The sequence below is a fragment of the Gopherus evgoodei genome, chromosome 5 (genome assembly GCF_007399415.2).
Source record: "Gopherus evgoodei ecotype Sinaloan lineage chromosome 5, rGopEvg1_v1.p, whole genome shotgun sequence".
Taxonomy (NCBI): Eukaryota; Metazoa; Chordata; order Testudines; family Testudinidae; genus Gopherus; species Gopherus evgoodei.
Window position 1 is genome coordinate 8,396,353 of NC_044326.1, and position 23,030 is coordinate 8,419,382.

At 42.1% G+C, this 23,030-nt stretch overlaps 1 protein-coding gene across 4 annotated transcripts in view; it reads right to left on the reverse strand.

Moving 5' to 3' along the window:
* The window catches only part of RNF24 (ring finger protein 24), a 71,926-nt gene that overhangs the window by 25,865 nt on the left and 23,031 nt on the right, over window positions 1-23,030 (reverse strand). For all 4 annotated transcript variants that reach the window (XM_030563478.1, XM_030563477.1, XM_030563475.1 and 1 more), the window contains one exon: window positions 8,487-8,636. In XM_030563478.1, coding sequence (XP_030419338.1) covers window positions 8,487-8,636 — 150 coding nt within the window. The remainder of the gene's footprint in view (window positions 1-8,486; window positions 8,637-23,030) is intronic.

Consider the following 23,030-nt stretch of genomic DNA (forward strand, 5'->3'; position numbering starts at 1 on the left):
AGGCATTGGACAAATAGAGACCAAAAGCTCTCATGCAGCTGCTGAGCCTCTTCGACTGTACACCCTACAGCATCGCATGCTGAAATGATGGAAAGTCTCTGGTGCTGGATAAACATGCACCAGTGTGATGCCAAGGCAATAAAACTGAGAGGGTCCAACCCCTATCCTCCCAAATAAAACTCCCTAACACAATCCAGCAGAAAGAGCCCTTAAAAGCCAAGGAACCTTTCAGAGTCTGAGGAGTTTTTTCACCAGTCTCATGCCAGGAAGCTAGTACCCAGAAGTGAGTTCTGGCAGATGGTATCTTTAGAGAAGAGAATATGCAGTATTTTAAAACCATGCTCTCCACAATTAGGGCAGCAAGATACTGAAGACACAGTAATCTCCAAAATTAATCACTCATTTCAGCTAGAATTTAGAATTCTCTTCCAATGTTTATGCCCCACACCCAGTGGCTTCTCTCTTTAAAAAGGGAATATTGCATCTCTTTGGATAATTTTGTTTTTTTCCAGTTTCAACTACTATTAGAATATGCTTCAGTAATGAAGCGAGTAAACTACTAACATAACAAAATTCAGAGGAAACAACATTTTATAGATTTACCTCTAGTATTAGTACACTTAACCTCTCCGAGTTCAAAGACAGAAATCTGTAAAACAGGCAGCACAGTCTAGAAGAAAAAGCCTCATAAAAGTCTTACATTTTGCAACAGAGTAGCGTTTGAAGATGCAGTATCTCAATGGATCTATTATGTACAGCCCACAAGAGAAGTACAGCCGAATGTCCCTTCTCTATTGCTTCTTTATGAAAAAAGCTCTCATTGGCTGGAGCTGCTATTAGCCTCTGTTGGGTTACAGTTATTTGCTCCTCCCTTTGTTCCTTCAAATCCTGAACTGAGAGGATTCTCAGCTTGAAAAGACCAATGTTTTTCTCTTTCCTAGTGAGTACAGTACCCAGCTTTCTTAGTGTTGTGTATTCAGTGACATCACGTCAGTAGTCCGTGCATAGGCAGCAGTGCTATGCCAGAGGCAATATTTTATTCAAAGTGGAATTCACTAAAGAATTGGCCTACTAGACTTCTGAGAGAGCTACTCAGAACAATTTGTGATACTCAAGTCAAAAAAATGCAATTCTCCATAGAGACACAAACCAGATAAAATGCTTCCTTGAAATCTGACACTGTCCCACTGGGCTTGGTGAGAAATCCACAAGTAAGAACAAAAAAAAAAAACCAACAACCCCATGCAATATAAAGTTCCCATTATATTCAAGATGACTGTATAATTTCCATGGGCTGAAAACAGGTTTATATGAGAACACAAATCCTTATTTCAATTGGCAAGCATGAACAGAAGAGAATCATTGTGCAAGAAGGAGATCAAACTCAGCACAACAGCAATACGTTAGCATGGTACTAGGGAGGAGGGATAGCTCAGTGGTTTGAGCACTGGCCTGCTAAACCCAGGGTTGTGAGTTCAATCCTTAAGGGGGCCATTTAGGGATGTGGGGCAAAAATCTGTCTAGGGACTGGCCCTGCTTTGAGCAGGGGGTTGGACTAGATGACCTCCTGAGGTCCCTTCCAACCCTCATATTCTATGATTCTTAATTCTCTCCGTGGTAAAAGAGATACTGCATCTTTAGCTTTCCAAAGCTGACAAGGAATGACTTGTTTAATCTGAGCATGTTTAAAATCGGAAGGGAAAAAATGAATAAACAACCTCTTTTAAAAAAAAAAACCGTCCCACGCACCCTTACATAGTTTGAAATGTTTCAGCTAAAGGTGGCAACCATAAATATGAACATGCTATAAACTGTACAAAAGCTTGATTATGGACAAAACTAGCATTTACTTTAAATTAGCATAAACACTGCCTTTTAAATATTTAATGGGGCATATTGGTGTTAGTATCCATGAGTTTGGGTTTTATGGGACTGAATGCAACACATTTGGTGTCACATTCATTAATTTCCCTAAAGTAAAAGCAGAGGAAAAAACATCAGCAAATGTCTTTGCAAAAATCTCTTTTCCTTTTTTAAAGGCTGAACATAAGAACGGCCATATTGGATCAGACCAAAGGTCCATCTATCCTAGTATCCCAGCTTCCGACAGTGGCCAATACCAGGTGCCCCAGAGGGAATGAAAAGAACAGGTAATTATCAAGTGATCCATCACCTGTCACCCATTCCTAGCATCTGGCAAAAAGAGGCTAAGGACACGATCCCGGCTAATAGTCATTGATGGACCTATCCTCCATGAACTCATCTAGTTCTTTTTTGAACCCTGTTATAGTCGATAGTCTGAAGACAGAATGCACCCAAACAGCAACATAATAGGCATTACTTTAAAAGAGTGGAATTAAATGTTCCACATGTGCATGCCTTTTAAGAGTAGAATAATATTTAATTTTATTTCAGCCCTTCTTGCAAGCCTTCTGTCCTGAAAAGGAGGGCAAGATTTCATACATAACCCAATATACTTCTGTTTAGAGCCAATCTTCTCATGGAATGCAAAGCTCTTGGGTCCCATGGAGTTTCAGAAGGGAGGAAGACAGTTTATCCAGTGAAACTATAGGCAGGTCTACACTAAATGCGCTACAATGGCGCAGCTGCATTCTAGTGTGTCTAGTGAAGACGCTGTATACTGATGGGAGAGTGCTCTCCCATTGGCATAATTACTCTACCTCCGTGAGAGATAGAAGCCATGTTGGCCAGAGAGTGTCTCCTGCTGATATAGTGCCGGTGTGGACAGCGCTTAGGGCGCTGTAATTTGCATCGCTCAGGGGGAATGTCTTTTTCACACCCCTGCGTGACATAAGTTAGATCGACTTAAGAGGTAGCGTAGACCTGCCCTATTGTAAAAAACAGCTCACTTGTCAGTTTCTCCAAGGCAGTACTGTTATTTTAATCCAGGAAGCCATCGGCCTGGACGTAAATACACCAGGAATCAGGTCTTACAAATTTTTGTTCTCCAGTATGTTCAATCTGACACATTAGTTCATCGCGTTATCTACGGGGTGCTGCTTTATCTGGTTTATTTGCAACTCCTAAAACCAAATGCTTGGAAGCAGCATGATGGTACAGTAAGGAATGGAATATGGGAAACATGTACCAATAACTATGTCACAAGGTCCATCTGTTATTTGCAAAAAGTACTTGCAGCAATGCTGGTCACTGAAAAAAGTGAAAAATTAGACAATAGGATACTTTGCATTAGCACCTGAACAAAACCCTGTTTGGAGTCCACAGACTGTGCATTAAAATCAAGCCCTCGTGCAAGACCTAAATCATCTGGTCCAGTGAGTACCATGGTGTGGTCTAGTCAATACTGCCTCTGTTACTGTTTATTCATATTTATTTTATCCTACCCCAAATGTAGTTCTGTATTAAAACGGTAACTTCATTGCAGAATGCCAGGGAGGTTTTGCAGCTAGGTAGAGTATTACTGGGGATTTTGGCACCCAAAAATGGTGTGGGAAGAGAGTTTGTTTTTGACAAGTTTCTGGCACTGTGAAAGAGACGCATCTTTTCTTAACCCTTTTGGAGCAGGGACAGATGGGGCTAATTTTTTTAAGGTGTTTGTATGGAACAGGCAGAGTTTGAATTCCTCATTCTCTATCCATGCAATTCATGACAGCAACTATTTCCCCCACTGCATCCAATCCTACTGCCATTGCATCCGATAAAGACAATGAGTACATATGCCTGTTTCTACTAAGCTGATCAGCAGTGGAATAGTTACCAATGCTGAAATGTAAAGAATTACACCTCAGAGTAAAAACTCTATTGGGATGAAGGGACAGTGCCCACTTCTCTCTGGACCTATTGTTTCAGACTCTCTGCAGATTCAGGCAAATGTCTCTATACTCAGCTCATGTTTTGAAGGCTCTCTACAAACATGACAAGTGGAGATCTAATTTTACTTCCAAAATTCAAGCTGAAGTTCTGGAGCACAATTATGCTACAAATTCAAAGGAGGACAATTATGCGGCAATTTGCGTGGCTGAAAATCAAATCCTATACGAGGCCCTGACTAATATGAGTTGCTCCCAGAAAAAAGTTCTCTCAGGTTCATGCTTATCCTGCAAACAACAAATGGAACTGCTGATTATGACTGTAGGAGAGGGAGGCTTTTTACAGATTCATGGAGTTTAATGCCAAAAGGGACCAACAGATCATCTAGCCTGTCTGTTTCATTTAGTTACTGCTGTACTAAGCCCAGTAACTTGTCTTTGGCTGAAGCATTTCTTCCAGAAAGGCCTCAAGTCTTGATCTGAAGACATCAAGAGATGGAGAATCCACCACTTCCCTGCGTAATTTGTTCCAACGGTTCACCACCCTCTCTGTTAAATTCAAATTAGAAGTTAGGCACAACTTTTGTCTAGCTTCGGTTTGCAGCTATTGGCTCTTCGTATGCCTTTCTCTGCCGGATTAAAGCGCCCTTTAGTATCCAGTATTTCCTCCCTGTGAAGGTACTTATACACTGTAACCAAGTCACAGTTCAATTTTCATTTTGATAACCTAAACAGATTGATAGACAAAAAAGTACAAAGGTGGTAATAAAATGTTTTTTAAGTACATCAGAAGCAGGAAGCCTGGTAAACTACCAGTGGGGCCCCTTGATAATGGAGATACAAAAGGAGCGATTAAAGACAAAGTCATTGCGGAGAAACTAAATGAATTCTTTGCTTCAGTCTTCACGGCTGAGGATGTTAGGGAGATTCTCAAACCTGAGCCGTCCTTTGTAGGTGACAAATCTGAGGAACTGCCACAGACTGAAGTGTCACTAGAGGTGGTTTTGGAATTGATAAACTTAACTGTAACAAGTCACTGGGACCAGATGGCATTCACCCAAGAATTCTGAAAGAACTCAAATGTGAAATTTTGGAATTATTAACTATGGTTTGTAACCTGTCTTTTAAAATCAGCTTCTATACACAATGACTGGAAGATAGCTAATGTAATGCCAATATTTAAAAAGGGTTCTAGAGGTGATCCCGGCAATTACAGACGGTAAGTCTAATGTCAGTACTGGGCAAATTAGTTGAAACAACAGTTAAGAATAAAATTGTCAGACATATAAAGACAAATTGTTGGGCAAAAGTCAACATGGTTTCTGTAAAGGGAAATCATGTCTTACTAATCTATAAGAGTTCTTTGAAGGGTCAACATACATGTGGACCAGGGGGAAACCAGTGGACATAGCGTACTTAGATTTCCAGAAAGTCTTTGACAAGGTCCCTCACCAAAGGCTCTTATGTAAATTAAGTTGTCATGGGATAAGAGGAAAGATCCTTTCATGGACTGAGAACTGGTTAAAAGACAGGGAACAAAGGGTAGGAATTAATGGTAAATTCTCAGAATGGAGAGGGGTAACTAGCGGTGTTCCCCAAGAGTCCTCCTAGGACCAATCTTATTCAACTTATTCACAAATGATCTGGAGAAAGGGATAAACAGTGAGGTGGCAAAGTTTGCAGATGATACTAAACTGCTCCAGATAGTTAAGACCAAAGCAGACTGTGAAGAACTTCAAAGAGATCTCACAAAACTAAGTGACTGGGCAACAAAATGGCAAATGAAATTTCATGTGGATAAATGTGAAGTAATGCACGTTGAAAAAATAACCTCAACTATACATACAATATGATGGGGGCTAATTTAGCTACAACTGATCATGAAAGATCTTGGAGTCATCGTGGATAGTTCTCTGAAGACGTCCACGCAGTGTGCAGCGGCAGTCAAAAAAGCAAACAGGATGTTAGGAATCATTAAAAAAGGGATAGAGAATAAGATGGAGAATATCTTAGTGCCCTTATATAAATCCAAGGTACACCCACATCTTGAATACTGCGTACAGATGTGGTCTCCTCATCTCAAAAAAGATATACCGGCACAAGAAAAGGTTCAGAGAAGGACAACTAAAATGATTAGGGGTTTGGAACGGGTCCCATCTGAGGAGAGATTAAAGAGGCTAGGACTTTTCAGCTTGGAAAAGAGGAGACTAAGGGGGGATATGATACAGGTATATAAAATCATGAGTGATATGGAGAAAGTGAATAAGGAAAAGTTATTTACTTGTTCCCATAAGAGAAGAACTAGGGACCACCAAATTAAATTAATGGGCAGCAGGTTTAAAACAAATAAAGGAAGTTGTTCTTCACACAGCCCACAGTCAACTTGTGGAACTCCTTGCCTGAGGAGGTTGTGAAGGCTAGGACTACAACAGGGTTTAAAAGACAACTGGATAAATTCATGGAGGTTAAGTCTATTAATGGCTATTAGCCAGGATGGGTAAAGAGTGATGTCCCTAGCCTCTCTTCGTCAGAGGGTGGAGATGGATGGCAGGAGAGAGATCGCTTGATCATTACCTGTTAGGTTCACTCCTCTGGGACACCTGGCATTGGTCACTGTCAGTAGACAGGATATTGGGCTGGATAGACTTTTGGTCTGACCCAGTATGGCCGTTATGTTAACTCTAAGTCTCTCACTGTAAGGCATGTTCTCCAGCTTTCAAATCACTTTTGTGGCAGTTTTCTGCACCCTCTCCAATTGTCTAGATTTTTGTTGTTGTTGAGAGTACAATCACCAAAACCAGAGGCGGTATTCCAGTACTAGTCTAACCAGCGCCATATATAAAAGTATAGTCATCTCTCTACTCCTACTCACTACTCCGCTGGTTCTACATCCAGGGACTGCATTAGCACTTCTTGGCACAGCTCTGCACTGGGAGGTCATGTTGAGTTACCTGTCTGCCATGACCCACCCTAGATCCTTTTCAGAGTCACTGCTTTCCAGGAGACAGTCCTCCATTCTGTAGGTGTGGCCTGCATTCCTTGTTCCTAGATGTATAACTTCACATTTGGATGTATTAAAATTTGTTGGCTTGGTAAGCTGGTCCCATTCAATCAGGATTTCTCCGTATGACTGCCCTGTCGTCATTATTATTTATCACTCTGACCGTCTTGGAGTCATCCAAAAATGTTATCAGGCTTCACTTCGCTTCGGGCAATAGTTATGGAGCTGCAAATATGTGAACGTTACTGAGTGCTTGTACTCTGGTTTTATGGTCTAAGGGATATCTATGCTACTGAAACTGCTGTTTTTGTCTTTTAGGTATTAAACACAGCAGCCCCACTGCCCCACCCCAGCAGCTATCCACACAGTGTAAATAGGGTCAATGGGTCCAGTGTTCACAGTAGCAGAAAGTGCTTCACACCTGTTGGAACAAGGTATCCAGCAATGGGTGCAGAACCCTGCTGATCTCATCTACATTAGTCATTTTCAATACCTCCATTTTCAATTCCAGCTTGGGAGAAAGCGTAAAGGTTAGCCTGCTGCATGACACTGGGCAACAGACAGAGGCTCTGTCCACAAAAGCCAAAGGAGTACGTGCATAAATGTAAGATACGTTAACAAGACAAAAACAGAGAAAGATAATATGCAGAATAGCTGAGTATATGCAGGTTTTCAACAGGAATTTTGCAAAGTATCTAAGATGTGTGTGGGGTGAGGTACAACTGCTGCCAATAAACTGAAATCTTCACAAAGAGATCCTTTGTTCCTGACCACGAGGAGAGGCAGACACATCCTTGAATCATGAAGACTGCAGCATGCTGACTTTTCAGAATAGACTTTTTTCTCTCACCTCTATTGTAGGTTATTTATTTATTTATTTGGCTATGTTTCTATTTTGATCTGAGAGAAACAGTTTTGCCTCAATCAAATACTCAAACTTCCCAAAACCAGAATGACCTTTACGGACCGCACTCATCACTGTTCAGATTAACAAGTCAACTCTGCATCATTAATCTCTGAACTGTGCTGTTGAATGAGCAATAATCACACAGTACATGAGTTATTCATTAAAGAGAGAGATGCATCGAAATAGTATAAGCAGCAAGCAGAAAACACTGACACCAAGAAATCATGCTTTTCCTGCACGTTTAAACTAACAAAAATCCACTTTAAAAGCAACATAATGTAATTGCTTTCCTTTAGAGTCAACTCTAGAAATGTGCCTGGATCAAATATGTGCTCCGGATGGATTTATTATATATAAATGTGTGGGTTGAATACGAAGCCAATGAGCAAATTATTCTACTTAAAAATGGAGAATTAAAATAATTTCATAGGTGATATCCAGTGGTAAAGACCAGACAACACCACTTGCAGTGGCAGATGGGAAGGCAGCACTATGCAAATTTATTCAAGTAATACCTGTAAAGTAAATCACCAATGGATTCATTAGATCTAACATGTCTTGCTGCGCCTATAGAATATTTTACCATTTAGGTGGGAAAAAAAACAGTGTTTCGTTCTCTTTGAACACTGCTTAAAAGGATTCAATCCTAGAAAAGAAAAAAGCACCTCCAGCAAGGGGCTTAATAGAACTCTCCATGCCTGAATGAATTACAGGAAATGATTGGCACATCACATGACTGGGACCAAATAGATTTCAGCTGGCAAAATAGTAATGGTAGTTTATTTACCTGATCAAGTAGCAACAGAAGAGTAAACTAAGGATGAAGACGAATATGGCAGTGCCGAAAACCACAATGTATATATTGAGAGGCAGGTTCTGAAACCCAATGTTCGGCATCCTGAAACTGTAATGTTGGAAGTCTGAGCTCATGGATGGGCTGTGAGGAAACAGAAACACAACACAAGGCTTTTAGTTGCAGTCACCAGAGACCAAGAATCCAAACCGTGTTAATTTTTAAAACGGTGAATGACAGCTTGAACATTTCAGAAGGCGAGAAATAAAGAGGACCATCCTCTTTCCTGGCAAGTATGTCTCCCCTGCCCTTGGGTGGGTGTCCAGCAGTACCAACATTTGATTGCTCCCTGTGACATAAGAAAGAGGAGAGGAAGAGAAATGCTATGTTGGCTAGTTCACCCTCCCACAAGTTTCTTCTCCATGAGCTAAGGTCCTGGTTTAGCAATCCCGAGACCAGTCCAGCATCATTGCAGAGCAGACGGACAATGATCCGCAGACAGAACTTTTTCTCCTCCTTACGTGATCATCTTATCCAGTTATTTCCCTTCTGATAAACACATGCAAGTGCTTTAAAAAAAAGCCACAGAGAGTTACCATAGATGTACATTTACACAGTACATGTTATTGTGGTCAGTGACCATCCATACCTGAAACCTGAACAACCAAGAAAGGAATGTTTAAAGAGCTAAAGGGCCTTGAATTAAGAGGATTTTTTTTTTTAAACAATTGTTGAGACCAGTTCCTCATCTAGTGGAAATTCCCCTCTGAAAACTTCAAGCATGCAAATAATTGACTGCTGTCCAAACCTGTTCAAATCAACTCTGAGCTGATCCTTGTCTTAGCTCAAGCAAAACTAGTGTTCCTACTTGAATATGGCTTTTCCCTTTATTTTAGGTGTAGTTTCCTATGCTGCAGTTAGTGTTAGCATGGGAGCGGAGAAGAACGCAAGGAGATTTCCACTAACATATGGACAGAGTCACAGGAAAATTACAAGTGCCATAAAACTGGATTTTAAGACTTTCAAACGGGTCAGCTAGCGTCTAGCCACGTCAGGCAGATTGGCTCAAAGACAGGTTGTAGGTTGTACCCCTTGTCTAAACCTTCACTGATTATCCCTGATCATTGGGGCAGGGGGGGGTAGGGCCTTACTCAAGTGCTGAATCATCTTTGAATAGGTAACGCAGGAGGAGTATGGAAGGAGAAGGCGGCAGTCAGCTCAGCTGTCAATTTACCAAGATTCAAGCATGTGACCAAAATCAAGTCCCCACAGAGGGGCCAAATTACATTGTATAAGCAGCTGCTTGCAATAATGAATTAAACATATGATCTCTCCCATGATTTCAGCTTCATGTTTCATTACATGGGATGCCAATATTTTACAGTAAGCATAAATCTAGATACAAAATGAATAAAACCCCATATAATCAGGTAAAACAGATTAATGTCTGTACAGTCACTCATGTTATAGTGCTACTAATTAGTGTTTATACAGCAATGTTTGGAAAAGGCTTTGAAATCCTTGGAGACAAAAGCAGCAAAGAATCCTGTGGCACCTTATAGACTAACAGACGTTTTGGAGCATGAGCTTTCGTGGGTGAATACCCACTTCCTCAGATGCATGTAAAGGAAATATCCAGGGGCAGGTATATATATGTGTGCTAGAGATAACGAGGTCAGTTCAATCAGGGAGGATGAGGCCCTGTTCTAGCAGTTGAGGTGTGAAAACCTAGAGAGGAGAAACTGGTTCTGTAATTGGCAAGCCATTCACAGTCTTTGTTCAATCCTGAGCTGATGGTGTCAAATTTGCAGATGAACTGAAGCTCAGCAGTTTCTCTTTGAAGTCTGGTCCTGAAGTTTTTTTGCTGCAGGATGGCCACCTTAAGGTCTGCTATAGTGTGGCCAGGGAGGTTGAAGTGCTCTCCTACAGATTTTTGTATATTGCCATTCCTAATGTCTGATTTGTGTCCATTTATCCTTTTCCGTAGAGACTGTCCAGTTTGGCCGACGTACATAGCAGAGGGGCATTGCTGGCATATGATGGCGTATATTACATTGGTGGATGTGCAAGTGAATGAACCAGTGATGTTGTGGCTGATCTGGTTAGGTCCTGTGATGGTGTCGCTGGTGTAGATATGTGGGCAGAGTTGGCATCGAGGTTTGTTGCATGGATTGGTTCCTGAGGAAGAGTTATTATGGTGCGGTGTGCAGTTACTGGTGAGAATATGTTTCAGGTTGGCAGGTTGTCTGTGGGCAAGGATTGGCCTGCCACCCAAGGCCTGTGAAAGTGTGGGATCATTGTCCAGGATGGGTTGTAGATCCTTGATGATGCGTTGGAGGGGTTTTAGCTGGGGGCTGTATGTGATGGCCAGTGGAGTCCGGTTGGTTTCTCTCTTGGGTTTGTCTTGCAGTAGGAGGCTTCTGGGTACACGTCTGGCTCTGTTGATCTGTTTCCTTATTTCCTCGTGCGGGTATTGTAGTTTTGAGAATGTCTACAGCCAAGCACTGAGGTACAACCGCATCTGCTCTAACCCCTCAGACAGAGACCAACACCTACAAAATCTCCACCAAGCATTCTCAAAACTACAATACCCGCACGAGGAAATAAGGAAACAGATCAACAGAGCCAGATATACTACCCACTTTCAGAGCAAGGAACCATGGCCTTCTACCTGTTCTGAAAGCACTGTATACTTTTATCTGACTCTATAAACAGTAATAAGGTAGATGGCTGTGCATGTATTGTACAACATATAAGCTTAGTTTTCATGGGAAAAGAAAAACACACCAAGAGAATGAGCATGCAGAATGCTACCCTTCATTTATGTCGCCTGCCCTCACCCGCGTAAGAGCTATGGAATGAGATCTTTTACATGGATTTTTTTTTTACTGAAACCCTGCATAACAATTCTTCTAATATGTGCTACCATCAATCTTTTTTGGGATTTGCATCACCTTCAAACTTGGCTCTGGTTTATTTTCACTAATACCCCACTGAGTAACGAAGGTGTCTCTGTAACTTTAAAATTACCTTTCATGCTGTAATACTGCTGTGTTCTCTCTCTCACTGGCTTTAGTTCCATAAGATAGTAGTTAAGAGTTTTCATGGTAATTTCTGGTAACTTCTAAGCTTGATTAAAAACCTTGGAGATCAGTATATGCACCAAAAGAGCCTCTGAGCCAAAGCAGAAATGCTCAATAACCTGAGGGTATGTCTACATCTAAAATTTTGCAGCGCTGGTTGTTACAGCTGTATTAGTACAGCTGTATAGGGCCAGCGCTGCAGAGTGGCCACACTTACAGCAACCAGCGCTGCAAGTGGTGTTAGATGTGGCCATACTGCAGCGCTGTTGGGCGGCTTCAAGGGGGGTTCGGGGAACGCGAGAGCAACCGGGAAAGGAGACCAGCTTCGCCGCGGTTTGCTCTCGCGTTCCCCGAACCCCCCTGCAAACCGCAGGGAAGGAGACCTGCTTGCACGGAGGTTCGGGGAACGCGAGAGCAAACCGGGGAAGGAGACCAGCTTCGCCGCGGTTTGCTCTCGCGTTCCCCGAACCACCCTGCAAACCGCAGGGAAGGAGACCTGCTTGTTTGGGGAACGCGAGAGCAAACCGGGGAAGGAGACCAGCTTCGCCGCGTTTGCTCTCGCGTTCCCCGAACCACCCTGCAAACCGCAGGGAAGGAGACCTGCTTGCTCGGGGTTCGGGGAACGCGAGAGCAAACCGGGGAAGGAGACCAGCTTGATTACCAGAGGCTTCCTCAGGTATGCTGGGATACCTGCTTATTCCACGGAGGTCAAGAAAAGCGCTGGTAAGTGTCTACATTGGATCACCAGCGCTGGATCCTCTACACCCGAGACAAAACGGGAGTACGGCCAGCGCTGCAAACAGGGAGTTGCAGCGCTGGTGATGCCCTGCAGATGTGTACACCTCCTAAGTTGCAGCGCTGTAACCCCCTCACCAGCGCTGCAACTTTGTGATGTAGACAAGCCCTGAGTCTAGAAGCTTGTATTCACCTTTAAAGCCACTTTTCGGGTACTGCTTATAACACGATTGTCGGAGGCTTTGTCTCTTTCAAATGGAATTAGCTATCTAGTGACAGCTATGTTGATTTAAAATAAATAAAAAGCCCAAACCTATTTTCCTTCTCTAGACACAGTTAATACAGTTTGGTCTTGTAGTCTGAGTTTGGGTTTTTTTCCCATGTGTTCCTGAACTGGGATACTGCAGCCTTGTTTGGTCAAAGGCTATAGCATGGATCAAGGATTCTATTAAAACTCAATTTGGTCACATTTACATTGCAAGGGGGAACCATGTTGTAACTGGATCCCCATGATAGCTGTAGTGTATATGGGATCTAAGGCAAAAGAAAGGAAATTTCTAGTTAAAGTCAAAGTCAACATGCCAACCTGACCCTTCCCTTGTGGTATAACAACAAAAACAGCCACACATACATTGTTTGGAACTCCGTACAATACCTTAGCACAACTAGATAAGGATAGTGTTACAGTTTTCCTCCTTGTGTCAAATTAAGCAAGCTCTTAATGCTAACTACTAGTTTTCAGTGTAAAAAACTAACACAACAAAGTGGGTAATGCAACTTCCCCCTCCTCCTCAAGAAAGGAGTTTCAGAAGGATGTATCTCCTTCTCCTGTGCTATTACAGAGGCACTTTCAACAGTATTGCAGAAGCAGCAGTGTTAAACAAACGGTTATGTAAACTGAAAGCTTCCCATATGCCGATCTTGCCACATCTTGCCACTTCGTTTTTTTATTGAACACTATTTATAAGTACTACTTCCTTCACCATCTTACGCTATGCATTACTTCTTCGGGCTTGTCTACACCACCCAGCCTTGTCACTAAAAGTCAGTGTGCGTAAATGCTCTTTGTCGGTACTTGGTTGGCACTTTTGCTGACAAAATACTTCCAGCCCCATGAGCGGCGTGAGCTTTGTCGGCAGAATGTGTTCACACTGCGACTTGCATAGGCAAAACTTTTGTCTTTTGCGGGGGGGGCTTTAAGTATCTGTGAAAGACAAAAGTTTTGTCGTCAACTTCGCAGTGCAGACATACCCTTACTTTTATCCAGTGAATTGGCTGCGTTTTAACTCATTCTGAAATAGATACACAAACAAACAAAAACATTGGGAGCAATTCTTCATCCTTTGGCTAGTGCTTTGAATTTTGTTGTGTTCCGAGATTACGTTATCCAGTGTATATGCCATGGTCTTTTATATTCATGACCTTTGGTATCAGATTAACTGAGTTTCTGTAGTTAAAGCAACATTCTTCAGAACAGGAAGTGAAAAGGCAATTTATTAACCAGTTAAGAAAAAAGAGATGGGCAGAGTCTTAAATATCTGATCCACTAAGTCAATCCTTCCTTACATGAGGTAACCCAGCCAACTAATACACTTTTTTTCAGTTAAGTGGGTCCTAAACTGACTATTAACCGCCCAAAACTATCCTAATTAAACCAATGGGGACCTGCCACCCTTCAATCAGATAACGGACCTTATCATATTGCCTTTACTCAAGTCATCAGTTCCACTTAAATCAATGAATTGCCTTGAGGCGTACTGATGGAAGTGGAAGTAAAATTAACTGGGTGCTAACCATGCTGTGCAACGTTCTATGGACAGGCTTCACAGGATTCAATATAAATCATTAGTTGCCAGTAAACACCAATTTTACCTGACACACTGAATCGAAGAAAAAAAACTGTTGGTAATAGTCTGCAAGTGCAGACTCCCCTGCACCTTGCGCCTGAAGGGATCTGGTGTTACCCGCTGCACAGAGAGTCCCCGGCAGCACCGCTGTGATACTGAACGTTTATTAAAAAAAAGGTTTAAAAAAACCTGATAACTGTTGAATTTACACAAAACAAAACTGGAATTCTGTCAGGCTTATTCCTATCTATAAGTAAGGAAAGGACTTCAGACTCTAGGACCGTCAGTCCAGCACTTTTCACAGCATAAAATTCATTCAACAATAAAATACATTTAACTCTTGCCACACTGGGGTTAACCTGGCAAGTTTATGTTAAGTTATGGAAGAGAAGAAAAAATTAAGACATGAGAAATAAAAGTGTCAAGTAAAAACCATTAAGGTTAGACTGAAAATATTCTGCATGAGATTCAGGAAACAAATAGCTTTAAAAACAACAAGGAGTCCGATGGCACTTTATAGGCTAATAGATTGATTTGGGCAAAAACCTCACTTCACTTTTTTACCCACAAAAGCTTCTGCCCAAATAAATCTGTTAGTCTTTAAAGTGCCACCGGACTCCTCATTGTTTTTGTGGATACAGACTAACACGGCTACCTCTCTGATAAATAGCTTTAAGGGGCTTTGTATAAACTGACATTTTAAAAAAAAAGTTGGGCCCTTCTTTTAACTTGCATTTCAGTCTATTTCACAGATCTATGAAGCAGCAGCCAAAAAGGAAGATTTTTTTTATTTTGATGAAGAATAAAGTGTCTTTTTGCTTCTGTCGCTATTCAGAAGTGCTTTGCTTAATGTGGAGAACTTCTTTCCCTATCCCAGGCACCTTCCTTCCAGACACATCAGATCCTTCACTATTCATGGAAGGAATATTCGATGAGAAGCCAATAGAGAAGGTGGTCAGTCACCCAGAGGGAAACTGTAAAATAAGCAGAGATTGTCAAAAAGGTTTTCTATTCTAGGGTAATCAAATAAGTGCAGTAGGAAAGGGTAAGTGTGTCCTGATGTATCCTCTTAGCCATAACGAGAGAAGATGATCTGGGCCTAGGAAAAAGTGTAATGACAAAGGATTTGAGATAGCACAGAGTGCATTCAACATGCTCTAGAGTCTAGATCTTGCATCGTTTGTTGCTCCTTGTATGCCAGAGCAAGTGACAACCTTGCAAGTGTACAAGAGGGGCTGTTTTGAGGAAAGGAGTTGAGGCAGGAGCAACAGTGAAATACAGGAGGGGATGGGGATGTCTCTCATTAGGGAGGGCAAATGGCACTGACAGGGTAGTACGGGAATTATACTCAAGGAGAAAAGGAGATTTTGCACCAGTGCCCATGGGTAAGAAACCAGAATGGGGTAGAATCTGCTCCCCCAGATCATGGGAAGGCACCAACGGAACTGAATGAAAAAACAGCCAAGGCAACTATGCCACTGGTATTTGAGTGTGTGTTGAGAGTATGGGGAAGACAACTAAAAACTTAGTTTCAAATAGATTATTTGAAAAATCAATTGGCCAATGTGAGAATTTGGGATGGAACTCTGTTCAAAGCTGAATTTCTGTATGACTCTAATTGCTACTGCCTCCAGCAGAAGCCTGTGACCCTGCTGCATGTGATGGGAGAGGTGCTTTCGTCGGCATAAGCAGTCCTCCTCGAGAGGCGGTAGCTAAGTCGAAGAATTCTGTCTACACGAGGGCTTAGGTAGGCTTACCTATGCTGCTCAGGGATGTGGATTTTTTTTTAAGCTGACAATCTTTTAATGTAGACCAGTTTGTGTGTGAATATATGTGTGTGAACGGGACAGAGATGTCAACAATCCCAGACATCAAAGGAATAAGGAAGTTGAAGGAAGATTAAAAATAAGCACTTTGCTATGGAGGGGAAAGAGACTGAAAGTCTTGAATGGTAACAGACCCAGGAAGAGGAAAAATATAGTATACTCCCATGAAAAATCCCAAGAGATTGCTTGGAGGAAAGTTCTAGTATGTCCATAAGAAATATTACACATCAAATAGCTTAACTAGAAGAATATGGACAGAAAACAAACTCTTACAGGATGAGGAAGGGACATCAGATGGTAGCAAAAATATGACATTTGGACTGGAAAATGTTTGTTTCTTTAAACAAACAATTAGGAGAAGCCATAGTACAATAGCTTCCAGACCCTAATAAAGATCAGGGTCCCATTGTGCTTGGCTCTGTACTAACAGATAATAAAGAACAGCTTACAGTTTATGGCCCTGATCCCGTCATCGGATTTGCATGCATGGCCCTTTACACTGGCATGGAGCCTGGAACATTTTAAACACTTGATCCATACTAAATAATAGGGAATTAAAATCCTCCATGTAAAATTGCCAGTTCACACATTTCAGTGGAGATAATTTGAATTAAAACCAGGAGATTAATACACTAAAACAGAAAGTTTCTAGTTCAGAACTAACTTCTTCTCTCCTCTTTTATTATACAATTAAATGAGTCAGACATGCCAGGGTTTAGCTCTGAGACATAGGCCTATTTCTTTGTCACTTACAAAACCAATTATATTAAAGTACGAGTTAATGCAACATTAAGGTTAAAAAATGTAAAAAGCAAGTTACAAGACCCACAGTGACATGCATTTGCCAGCTTTGCTCACATATACTTTGATTACAAATTCGAACTATTAAAGATGGACCTAAATATACAAAACGGCAAAGTTCATTTCTACAATAGTGCCACTATAGTCAATGAAATCACATGAGCCACGAATTTGGCCCACCTTGTGTAACGCCATCAGATAACACTAGTATCAGCATTTTGATTTCCTAATTTCAACATGTGAATGCAAACGGTATGTTATTCATCTGGTTATATTGATTAAACAAGAAAGAAACTGCTTGGCTTAATGCCATTACATAAACAGTCCACGTAAACTCTCGGATCATACCGGACTTTAGTGAATGGGTTGGGTGAGGAGACAGCTCATGCCTTGGCTGCCAGTGGATGGAGACAGTTCTCAGCATCAGTGGGTTAAAAGGGTAGCAAGGCATCAGTTTGTATTGTGACAGTTCTATCTTAGCAATGGGAAAACACAGAAATAGAATGTTTCTAAACAGAGGCATAGCACTTGTGGGAAACTGGAATGCAACTATTCCCTCCCCACCTCCCTCTCATCCCCAAGCGATTTTATTCAGTCCTCAGTGTTAAGACAGAGATTTGGGAATGGATTTTTTGGGGGGTATCAGTGCGTGCGTGCAACATTCACAATTTCCTCATGCACACTGTCCCTCCAAGACTCCTGATTAGGTTGGTCAGAGAATGTGCACTTTTCCTAGCACCCCAGCAATCTAATGAAATGGTTGTGGCTTCAATAGACGGCTAAAACTTAACGCATTCCCAGGAAGCATGTTCAGAAATGTTTTCATTGATTCATAGATTTTAAGGTCAGAAGGGATGTGACAGCGCCTGGTAAGGGTTCCCCTGAGGGTCACTGCTGCTAATTTTAGGGTGACTAGACAGTAAATGTTAAAAACAGGACAGGGGTGGGAGGGGGTAATAGGAGCCTATATAAGAAAAAGACCCAAAAATTGGAACTGTCCTTATAAAATTGGGACATCTGGTCACACTAGCTAATTTGGGCCCACATGCTGGGCTCATGCACGCTCAAACTTCCTGAGTCCGAGGAAAGCCCAGGCACTGCCTCCGGCGTTGGGTCTCTAGGCACACTCTTGGGGTGCAGATCCTCCTAGAACCCCCTTCTGAGCACTGAGATTCACATCCCTACTGAGACTAGTGCCAACTCCTCCTCAACTCCCCGGTGGTTTAAGCCCACTTTCCCGGAAATCCAACATTGCTGACACTATGACTTAAGGTTTAACCCTTCCGGGAGGTGTGATAGTTGAAGCATGTAACACACAGGGGTTTGGAAGCTTTGCAAAGTCTATCACTCTATTTTAGATAGCATGAAATACCAGATCCAGACAACAGAACACCTGTATCCATTCCCTGCCTTGGTTTCCTCACCACTCTGAGTGAGCGTTTTTTAGGCCAGTCTCCAGAATCTTTTAACACGCACTTCCCTCCAGTCCTGCTGCTTCTGATCTCTTCTCTCTGCTGCTAAAATGGCTGGTAAGGTCCATCTCATCCAGTGATCAGGTTCCTCCACCAGGTAATCTGTTACCTTTACCTCTCCTGGGGAGGTTCAGACTTGAGAAACTGGTTTGCCCTGGGCAATAACCAACTGTCTCCCCCGCAGCCCTCCCCTATGGCGTCCATGTGAATAGAGGACCATCAAGGTTTAATGACCCTCCATTTTATCACCTTGGAATTCACTGGAACATGGAGGTACAAAGACAGAAGGCAGACAAGCCCCATATTCAAAATGGAGTCTGCAGGCTGATACATATGCATAGCTTTTCTTCAGTAATAAACAGAATTCATAAGCTATACTTAGATTCCCCAAAACATCAGGAGACCGTTAGAACAAACTATTTATAACATATTTCCTCGCCCCTCCAATGAAACTTAGTAAAGACTTTGGTCTGTCTGTATTCAAAGTTGCATCAATTTAATGAAAGGTATGATTTTAAATCTGGTTTAAGCTACAGGGGGGCAAAATCCTGAACGTCAGGTTTAAACTAAATTCAGAGATCCTGGGAGTTTTTCATCTTCCTCTGCAGCATGGGGAACAGGTCACTTGCTGATTTGAACTATAGTGAATGGTGGATTCCCTGTAACTTGAAGTCTTTAAATCAAGATTTGAAGACTTGCCATATCTCAGCCAGAGGTTGTGGGCCTATCACAGAAGAGGGTGGGTGAGGTTCTGTGACCTATGATGTGCAGGAGGTCAGACTAGATCAGGGGTCAGTAATTTCTTTGGCCCAAGGGCCAAATCTGGGTGGGGAAATTGTATGCAAGGCCATGAATGTAGGGCTGGGGCAGGGGGTGCAGTGTGCAGGAAGGGGCTCAGGGCAAGCGGTTGGGGTGCAGCAGGGAGCTCAGGGCAAGGGGTTGGGGTGGGGTGCAGGAGGGGTTTGGGGTGTGGGCTCCAGCCTGGTGCCTCTTACCTTGAGTAGCTCCAGGGTGGCAGAGGTGTGCAGCGGGGCTAAGGCAGGCTTCCTGCCTGCCCTGGCACCATGCCGCACCTGGAAGTGGCCAGCATGTCTGTCAGTGGCTCCTGGGGGTGGGTTTCCCGGCCAATGGAAGCTGTGAGGGGACGGTGCCTGCAACTGAGGGAAGTGCACAGAGCTCTCAGCCACCCCAAGGGCCACAGGGACGTGATGCCAGCTGCTTCCGGGAGCTGTGCAGGATCAGGGCAGGCAGGGAGCCTGCCTTAGCCCTACTGCACCACAGGGCTGGCAACTGAAAGTCCTGATGGGCTAGATCCAGCCAGCAGACTGTAGTCTGCCCTCCCCTGGACTAGATGGTCCCTTCTGACCTTAAAGTCCATAAGCCCTCACAGGCTTTGTACTGGTTTAACTAAATCAGTTGTTAACTCAATTTAAACCGTGTGGCAACTTTGAATACAGGCAAAGCCTTATCCAAATACCCAGAGATATGCATTCAGCCACGAGATACGATTATTTTATTCATTTGATACATACATACAATCATAAAATCCTCACTAGGTGCACATGTCTAAACTGAACTCCATGTGATCTTTGGGCACTGTAGAAAATGGGAAAAAACCCTAAAAAACCTATTTTTAAAGCTGACCCTCCTCCCCGACCCCAAACAGCTGAATGGAATTTCCTCAAACTTCTCTGGAGTAAAGCCAAACCTGGGCCACTTCAGCCCAAGGGGAACATTGTGGAGCAAATTACGAGCACATGCAAAGGAGAGGTTATATCTGTGAAAAGTTAAGGCAAGAATCTTCAATCACAAAAGCTATAATAAAAAGTTACTTTGCAATTGCTACATACTTCTTTGGGGAAAGGCTCTTTGCCAGCAAATGCCAAACCAAGGGCCAAGAATGCACTCTGTGTTCCATTTAAAGAAGTAGGGGAAAGTTAGCAGGATCTGTTCCAGTTGCGAGTAATGTCTAAGTAATTTTTAAAAAAATATTAAACAGTAGAGCAAAGGGGACAGAGATGGGGGAAAGGAGTGGAGAGAAAAACATGATACTTGTTTCCATTTTTATATTCTGTAATTTATAATAGGCTCTGGAAACACAGCCTAAAGAAAAAGAACAACATTATGTTTCCACATATATACATATACACATTTGCTAGAGATCCTGATTAACTGGCTGCCAGGGATGTATCTATCTGCTCAGTCCAGCCAAGATGTTAAACTAACAATGTACTGCACCAACATGTTCTCATTCATCAGTGCTAAAACCCTATCCTGTTCCCTCTGAAATGAACTGGAGACTAGTTCCTTTGAAGAATATGTTTTATGAAAGCAGTCTACAATAATAATGAAGATAATGATAGAAAACTACATAGGTTACAAGAGTGACAGGATTTTGCAAGCATCTGAATATCCCGTTGTCATTCAAGAGCAAGACAATATTAGTAGCTAGTGTCAAAGTGTTATGGAAATTCTCTTAATACAATATTGTCCATGAATTAATAGCAGCCAATGAAAGAAAGGGGTCTATTATCCCAGCCAGTTTGATACACATGGAAACTTGTGCAAAGCAGTAACATGAACTACGAGTAAACACACTGGCTAAGAGCACATGTCCAGGTCACGCTATTTCAGTACCAACTAGCTATCTGGAATCAGGTTTGCATCTCCTGTAGTTACCAGCTCTGTCTTTTTGACTATATGAATTAAACATAAGCCAGCTACTTTAATCAGATTCACAGAAACAAGGAAATTCAGAAACAAATGCAGACAATGGACGAAACAAGAATATATATATAATAAAATAAATCAAGTGTGTTTATTTATATAGTGCCAATATATTATAGAATTAATGGTGTTAAAAACACCATAAGATTGTACAAGCTTATCCGAGACAATGTTAAACATTTGTAAATTCATGAATAAGGGAATACAGCTTAGTGACAATTTTTGATTGGCAAACTGACCTGTATTTCCATCCACCTGTTTGTTTTATCCAACAGATTTGAGGCAAGTAACTCTCTGTATATGTTTGTACGGTGTCTGCCGAAATGAGGCCCTGGCTTCTAGGTGCTATTGTAATGCAAATAAATTACTAATAAAAGATTCACCATGCCATCTTGGTACCAAAATTACCTCTCCCGAAACAGGAGAGATTAGAATAAGTGTACTGCTTTACTGTGATTTAGTACATCTTGATAAGTTCTAAACATCCTACGTTATATTAATTCATTCACAACTTAGTCAACAATATCTCTGAAATTTTAATTAACAAAATTAAATTTAGAAGGCTCATTGAGCTACTAATATTTTTGCTAAGCAATCTAAAATTCAATGAGTTTGAGAAATATGGTATAATTAAGGTTACTTAACTAGTGTGTGTTTGTGCTCACAAAAAGCTGAAACTCCATCTGTAACCCTATTTCTTGGAATTGTGGCAACTCAGAACTGCTCCTGTCTTATACATACATACATACATACATACATACATACACACACACACACACACACAAAGTGCACTGCAATACATCGAGGAAGTAAAATACAAGAGAAACAGATAAGGGCATAGGACCACGTTAATATATGGGATAGGAGTAATTCCATGCAAGTTGCACCTACTTATGCCAAGTTGGAATTGGCTCAGCATATACATAACTGGAGCCAAGACACTGATCTGGTGCTGAAATGGCGATTCAGGAGGTAGCACTCTGCCCTCATTCACTAGTATATAAATTACTACACTATGAGGCTGCTATGCTAATGGATGTCCCATATTGCAGATGAGACATAAACCAAAAGTCTAATGACCGCCCAGTGGTCATTAAAGATCCTGTGGATCTTTTGGCAAGAATATGAATATTAGAAAGGAAGCATGATGAAGCAGCTGCAATGGTGAAATGGAAACAATTATTAGCATCTCTCTCGTCCTGGTCAAATTCCAAACCTACATAAAATCCCCTTCCATTTTCAATTGCTTATGATATTCTGCAGTTTTTGCCTAACCATTAAGCAGGACTGCTGTGTGCTGTTAAGGACTTCCCATGTCCCACCCTAGAATGGTCCTATATCCTTTGCCTACTCCCTAAGCAAGTTGCAAAGCTTAATTCATGTTTTCAAAGCACAAATTCTTGGATAGAAGGACACTTTAAAAGAGCACAGTAAAATAAAGTAAAAATAAAAAACACACTTTGTTCCAATACATCAAGGTATTTGTCCTCAGTGAAAACTAAGTCTATGACAAACCTGAACATTTACATTAAAGCAATGTATGTTACCTAAGAGTAAGAAATGAGCCAAAAAAATCTTTTGCAAAGTGGAAAAATTTCCACATCCTGCTAACTCTTGATGGCCAAGTGGAATTTTACTCAACTTAAAAAAAAAATCACTTTTGAAATGAAAAAACTTGCAGCCCAGAGCAGGGGTTCTCAACCTTCTTTCTGAGCCCCCTCAACATACTACAAAAACTTCAGTGCTCAGTTGGGGGGCTATAGGGCTCCTGGCTTCAGGCACCGGGTGTATGCATGTGTGTGGCAGAGGGGGATGGCAGCTTGGGGCTCCAGGTGAGGGGAGGCTCAGGCTTCTACCCTGCGAGGTACCGCGGGGCCACAGGGCTTTAGATCCAAGGGGACCACTGGGGCTCAGGGCTCCCATGGCTCCGCTCCCAGCTTCAGCCCCACAGGGGGTGCCAGGACTCAGGGCTTCAGCCCCACAGGGGGCGCCGGGACTCAGGACACCTGGCTTCAGCCCTGTGGCTCTGCTCCTGACTTCAGCCCTG